This window comes from Oratosquilla oratoria, chromosome 43, assembly GCF_046742065.1.
Source record: "Oratosquilla oratoria isolate Oo_2021 chromosome 43, ASM4674206v1, whole genome shotgun sequence".
Classification (NCBI taxonomy): domain Eukaryota; kingdom Metazoa; phylum Arthropoda; class Malacostraca; order Stomatopoda; family Squillidae; genus Oratosquilla; species Oratosquilla oratoria.
This window is the reverse complement of record NC_134819.1, coordinates 25,341,867-25,349,366: the sequence shown is the minus strand read 5'-3', so window position 1 is coordinate 25,349,366 and position 7,500 is coordinate 25,341,867. Positions and strand designations below refer to the sequence as shown.

The window sequence follows — 7,500 nt, the reverse complement described above, 5'->3', positions numbered from 1 at the left end:
TGTACCAACAGAGGGCTTCAATCCGACTTCGAGCATCAATTCTGCATTGTGCATCCCGGCTTGACACCCAGGTCCCAAAGCTTGCATCCGAGTGGGGGCGGTCAGTTAGGCTTGGCCAGCAGTGGGACAGGTTCTGCTGTCTGCTTGAGGAATGCAGGTGCAGATTTTTTTTTTTTTTTTTTTTGGTTTTTTTTTTTTTTTTTTAAGGCCGACAAGAACCACCGCAAGCTCCTCAGTCTCTCCAGTACCACCAATGCTCCGTTCTTCTCGTACTTGTGTGAAGAATTCGAGTAAGTTGTGCGCGCACGAGGGAGAGAGAGAGAGGCAGGGCCGAGATAGTGTTGGGTCATCTGGAGCCAGTCCAATACCTTGAACGCACGTGTCAAAAACCACGTTCCTTGTTATCCATACATACATACACACACACATACATACATACATACACACACACACACGCACGCATATATGTATACCCGTAAATGTGATATATATATATATATATATATATATATTATATGTATTGGTTCCCGAGATTAGGAAGGTCGCTAACTGCAACCCAAACTTCTTTTTCACCATACAGCTAACCACACTCGTAGCAGGGTGCAAGGACCGGAACGAATCCCTTTCACGCTTATCGCCATTGTAATTATATAAGAAATTAGCTAGTGAACAGCGACGGCCATAGAAATTATCTGATTGATGTGGCTGTTCACTAGCGAATTCCTCACATGTTTACAATGGCGATAAGCGTGAAAGGGATTCGTTCCGGTCCTTACACCCTGCTACGAGTGTGGTTAGCTGTATGGTGGAAATATATATATATATATATATATATATATATACACACACACACACACACCTACCACATCTTTGACCTTCCCCACCCAATGCTCTCTTATATAGATATAGATAGATAATGGATGGAGAGACATAGAAGGGAGAGGGGAGGGCGGCGAGAGGAAGAATCTGCGTGTTGGTAGTGAGCATGATTGCAGATCCAGAATCGATCCCCGGTACTTATGCGTGGCGGCACTTTGACGGACAGTAATACCATTAACGTATTCAATACAGTGACAAGCCTTTTTTTTTTTTTTCTTACCTAGTTTTATTATACGGGAAGAGAGCTATGCTCGTAGTGACCCGTTTTTGTATCTTTCGGCATCAAGTTTGTTCTTAAATTCTTGTATATATTTTACACACACTGTTGCCTCATCCAGTTTGTTCCAGACGTCCACCACTCTGTGTGGGAAACTATTCTTTTTCAGATCTCTTCTACAACTATCCTTTTTGAGTTTCTTTTCATGTTCTCTTGTTTTTTCTTATCCCACTTTAATAAATCATCTGTGTGTATTCACTTCGGATCTGCTGCAGCCTCTGTCGAGACAGCCAGACACCACCCTACGGCAGCGAGCTCAGAGCTCATTATTTGCCGATCTCTGGGCGTGTGTGTGTGTGTGTGTGTGTGACGAAAGGGGGTCTCGATCGCTCGAAACCCTCCTCAGGCCCTGGTGCCTGCCCCCATCATTTGCATAACGTCAACTGCCCCTGTTCGAAACGGAATGCATAATTGCGCTCACCGGCCCCAAACCGAACCATGTTGTATCAGACCTATTATACAAGTGTATTTTTTTGTTGTTGTCACATTAATGCATTTTTGGTCGTAAATTCCACTGCTATTAAGGGAACTAATATATGTGTGTGATTCACCATGGTCTTGGATCACGTGTTAGACTCGTGATCGACAGCTATTTCCCTCCCGGAAGAGAGCTCAAGAGCTCATATATGACCTATGGGTAATGCTGTGACCTTACACGCACGCACACATCCAACTCCCCTCCCGCGAGAATTGGAGTAACGATTCGCAGCGCAGCGATATTGAAACTATTTCAGTGTGTGTGTGTGCGCGCGCGCGCTTTTATGTGTATAAATTCCTAACTCCGTAGATGGACAAGAATACCTTGGACATCGAGACTGGTTCCGAGAGGAGAAGGAACAAGGTTTTGTGGTCTCCTCGAAAAGATCTACGAGTGCCTTGGTCCATGTTCGTACTATTTATTCCCCTCGTAAATGCTCGCTTGATCCCGAGTACGAATGACTCCCGCAAGGTCCATATATATACATATACTATATGGACCTTGGGCTCCCGAACACGTGAACATCATACGCAGCCACGTACGCGCACGCAAATAATTCATTAATTTATTTGTTTATTTATTTTACTTGGAAACGGGTTGGTAGGTTCGGGGGGTTGGCAAAAACGTTATGAATGTAGATAAATTCTACATTTATGTACTGTATTGTATCTGAATCGATCATGATTAAATGCCAATTATTCATTTTTACTTGGAAACGGGTTGGTAGGTTCGGGTGGTTGGCAAAAACGTTATGAATGAAGATAAATTCTACATTTATGTACTGTATTGTATCTGAATCGATCATTCATGATTAGATGCCAATTAGCCGTCTCTCTCTCTCTCTCTCTCATTTATACATGAGTGCCTTGACTTCTTGGCTTTCCTTTTCTCAATTCGTCGCCTTCGTTCCTCAGTCTCGTTTTCAGTCCTCCTTGGCCTTACATTTTCTGTCGCATTTCCATCTAAATTCTTTACCATTCCGTCACGCCGTTTCTTTCATATACCTAGTCCGTCTCTGCGATTACATTTGTCAAATTTAAATTTAAATTCACTTACGTTATTGGACTGAACTATATCTTGCCCCACGCTGTTCCAAGGATCAATGTGCCTGTATGCGTTTTAAGTTGAAATGAACACAAGAACATAAGAATGAAGGAGACTGCAAGAGACCATAAGGCCTACACTAGGCAGCTCTGTATCCATCACCACCTGTCATCCCCTTCCATAAAGTTGTCTAATCGTTTCTTAAAACAATTGATAGTTTCAGCGCTTACTACATGGTTACTAAGTCTATTCCATTCGTCGACCACCCTATTGGTAAACCAATTCTTTCCTATTTCCTGAATATGAGGCTGAATCAGTATAAATAATTGGTATGTGCTTAGCAAATAGTGAACCAACATTTAAAGGTATGCTGGGTGATGGTGACCTTGGTATGAATTGTTTTATCAACTGTTGTAAAATTCTTATCTAACACTAGACTGGTCTCTTGTGCTTATCTCACAACCCTAGGTGATATCACTGTGATAAGAGATCAGGAGATGTGAGTATCTGGAAGGCCCTTCCAAGTTGGGCTGCCTCAAGATGTTCAAGCTGTGATATAACTGTGATTAGGTTATATGTAGAACGCTTTCACAGACCCTGAGAACATGTTCATCACATGTTTTGAGTTGCCCTATGTTTATTTAACACATAGTTCGATTTTTCACCAAATTTGTGGGACGCCATTCCCCACGTTGATGGAAACAGTTATTTGAAGCCATGGAATACTGAATAACTCATTTGAGGATTTATTCGTTATCTTTTAAAATGTCCATTTTCCTGGTGCGATTGTGTCGTTATCGAAAGCGTGCTTGTCTCGCGTTCGCCTAATAGTGGGTTCGAAACCCGCACTCCTCTTCGATTCTTACCAATGACTGTTACCTATCCCAACAGACCAAGCACACAGGGGAAAGGTGACGGCTTCGGCCGCAGCTACTCAGCGCCTCCTGGCGTACGCCCCCTGCCTTCATCTTCTTAGCTGTACACCCAGACTTTTCTCATGTCGAGAACAAACCCGAAAAGAATAACGGCGTTATTCTTAAAAAAAAAATCTTTCCTTATATAAATCTTATATAAATCCTTGGAAGGGAAAGATTTTGTTCAAAAATACTACTGTAAGAATCTTACGGTGATATTCTTAAAAAAATATTTCCTTGTATAAATCTTTCTCTTCCAAGGATTTATATAAGATTTTTTTTTTTTTTTTTTTTTTGTCCACCCTGGGACACCGTGGGAGAGCTGTTTTTTGTCTTGGAGTCAAAGTGATACATTTTCGAGTGTTTGTTCTCAGAGAAGGAGGCAGAGGAGAGGGGGGGGGAGAGAAACGCCTTTGTAGTTTATAAATTAGAATGTCTTTGGGACTTTTATGTGGATGAATTGTACTGGGACGGGAAAGAACGAGATGTTTTCATCATTTTGCAGATTGGTTCTTGAGAAAGCGAAGGTGTCATATGTTGATTACATGCAAAAAGATAATAATGGTTTCCTAGAATTTCACTGAATGGAAACCCGGAGCCCCATGGTCAGTGGCAACGGTCCATGGGTCCTCCCATAGATCTCTGGCAAGGAACTTTGGACTGGGCTGTGTTAGTATGAGGTATTTTATGTCACTAACTGGTAGTAGTAGAGGATGGGACCAGTTGTCGAATGTCATTTCACCCCTTGATATCTCAGAACATTTTTTCGTACCCCCATCCAATATAAATACAGTACACACATACGAAAAGGATTAGTGATTCAAATCTTGCTGAAAATTATTAGATATATTCAGTTACTGAATGAAGGTACTTTTTTATTTCAAATTAAAAACGTCAATTAGTAGGATACAATGAATGCACATTATGCTTTCTCATGGTGAATATATAATACTATTGCACTGGTTATCACGTCTGGTATCCCAAGGTTCAAGGTTTCGTATCCCTTGGGGGACACAGGTAGCCCAGGTTAAGAACCGCTGCCTTATGGAAACCGTTTATTTGAGGGTCTTAGGAGACCGCCTTGGCCCCTGACCGGTTTTTTGAGACGGGCGACTGGAAGGTGGTTCTGATGTGTGTGTATCTTGGATCGCCACCACTTCTTACCTCTCGCCACTGGTCCCTTTATGCAGAATGTTGAATGTATATTCGTCTTACCTATTTCACAATCAAGAATGTTATATCAGTTACGTCTGACTGTTCGTCCCAAGAAATGTTACAAGTGGATTATGACCAAACTGGACAAATTTAGATTTAAGTAGGAAATAGGCAAAAACTGGTTTACTAATAGGGTGGTCAATGAATGGGATAGACTTAGTAACCATGTAGTGAGCGCTGAAACTATCAGTCGTTTTAAGAAACGGTTAGACATCTTTATAGATGGTGATGACAGGTGGTGATGGATATGGAGCAGCCTAGTGTAGGCCTTATGGTCTCTTGCAGTCTCCTTCATTCTTATGTTCTTATGTTCTTGTGTGAAGTATATGATATATGAATGTTAATTCAAATTGAGAACTATCAGAAAGACCAAGAACGGAACACGTGGTGGCCTTACGAGATGGACATAAGAATGAAGGAGACTGTAAGAAACCATAAGGCCTACACAAGGCTGTTCCATGTCTATTACCACATGATATATGAATGTTAATATGAATTGAGAACTATCAGAAAGACCAAGAACGGAACACGTGGTGGCCCTACGAGATGGACATAAGAATGAAGGAGACTAAGAGACCATAAGGCCTACACAAGGCAGTTCCATGTCTATTACTACCTGTCATCCCCATCCATAAAGTTGTCTAACCGTTTCTTAAAACAATCGATAGCGTCAGCTCCCACTACGTGGTTGCAAAGTTTCATCTCTCCTGCTTGTCTTCAAAGCCCATCAACACTCTCATCACCGTCTAAAGGTGCAGCCCCAGGCTTGGCCCAAGATATCTCTGTCTCTCTCTGTCTCTCTCTCCCTCTCTCTCTCTCTCTCTCTCTCTCTCTCTCTCTCTCTCTCTCTCTCTCTCTCTCTCCTCTCTCTCTCTCCTCTCTCTCTCTCTCTCTCTCTCTCTCTCTCTCTCTCTCACTCTTATCAATTTCGATTGCATTTTGTTCATTCTTTTTCACATACGAAGATCTAAGAAGCAACTGCTGCTGCTACTCTCTCTCTCTCTCTCACTCTCACTCTTATCAATTTCGATTGCATTTCCTTCAATTCTTTTTCTCATACGAAGATCTGAGAAGCAACTGCTGCTGCTACTGATGATGATGATTCTCACTTCTCCACCACATCTTTCTCCAACTCCATTGTTCTCCTACCCTCCCCCTTCCCTACTCTCCTTCTCATCCTCCTCTCCCTCTCCTCTCCTAGCACCTCTCCTTCCTTAACCCCTCTCTCCCCAATATTTCTTCCTTCTCCTCTCCCCATTCCTCCTCCTCTATCCATTTCTTACTCATATTCTTTCCCAATTCTTCCTCTTCATGCTCGTCTTTCTCTCCCTACTCCTCTTCCTCCTCCACTTCTTCCTCCACTTCTTCCTCTTCCATCTCCTACTCATCTTCCTTCTAATCCTCCTTCCTTCCTCCTCCTCCTCCTCCTTTTCCTTCACCTCCTCCTCTTCCTCCTCCTCTTCCTCCTTCTCCTCCTCCTCCTCCTCCTTCACCTCCTCCTTCACCTCCACCCTCTTCCTCTCTCTTCCTTCAAACCAGTGACATAGAAACAGAGCCCCACTAGTACAATGTAGACAACAGATCAAACATTTCATCCTGGAAAGATCTACGGGTCCAGGACAGCCCAAGGACAGTTGCGGGTTGCTGTGGGGCTGATAATGTACAAGCGTTATACAATGCTGTTATTTTAGTAAAGGTTCACATGTCAAGGAGCCTTTACCGCTACACATTTATGCTCTTAACTTGATGACACCACGCAGCTCTGAATTGTTGTGGAGCGGGAGACATCAGAGCAGATAAGATAGGGGGCCACTATTTGCTTATATTGTCAAGATTAATGAGTACGCACTCATGTTACTTGCCCACAGTAGTGGTTTATGTGTGTCCATGTAATTCGAAATTGGGTTTGATACTTGTGCATTATATGTTTTTGAATTTCATACTTGTCTGACACATGTAGATGGAAGAACTTCAGGCATTGAATTTATTTGATAAGGATTTTTTTTATAAGTAATTGGTATATACACATTTTTATAGGCTCACAAGTAAAATTCTCCTTTCTAATATTATTTTCTCTTTTTGTCTTTGCAGCATCATGGGGGACTTAGCAGTGAATATTAGTATAGGCTTAATTAAAGCGGGTGTATTTGTGTATGACCTCCTCACCTATCCCGTCTATGCTGTGGTCCAGAAACCATGGAAGAAACAGTCCTGCATGGAGAGACAAAGGGTTGGTTAATTTCATGTTCTTTGTTGTAGACTAGAGAATGAAAAATATGTTCAGTTTAATAGAAATAAAAAAAAAATACTAAAGTACTCGCAAATGTAATCACATTGAGTACATATTTAGCACGTATATGTATTTTTGTATGTGATATATATATATATATATACTGTATATATATATATAATATATATATATATATTTATATATATATATATATATATATAGGTGTATATATATATATATATATATATATATATATATATATACTGTATATATATATATACACACACATAAATGCATATATAGGGTGTCCAAAAATGTACTCACAGAGTACATTTAGGAGCACTCTTGTCAATATTGTACAGAATGCATTTCTCTCTCTCTTCTCTCTTTGCTTCTCTTTCTCCTCTCGTTTTCACTTCTCCCCCTTCTTCTCTCCCTTCTCATCTCCCTTCTCCTCTCCCTT

The 7,500-nt window shown here is 41.3% G+C and overlaps 1 protein-coding gene across 1 annotated transcript in view; it reads left to right on the top strand.

The window, feature by feature from the left end:
* Positions 1 to 7,500, top strand: part of LOC143022067 (long-chain-fatty-acid--CoA ligase 4-like) — a 115,648-nt gene that overhangs the window by 73,955 nt on the left and 34,193 nt on the right. Inside the window, 1 exon segment of the mRNA XM_076180014.1 lies at positions 6,899 to 7,037. Within this exon segment, the coding sequence (XP_076036129.1) occupies positions 6,899 to 7,037 (139 nt within the window).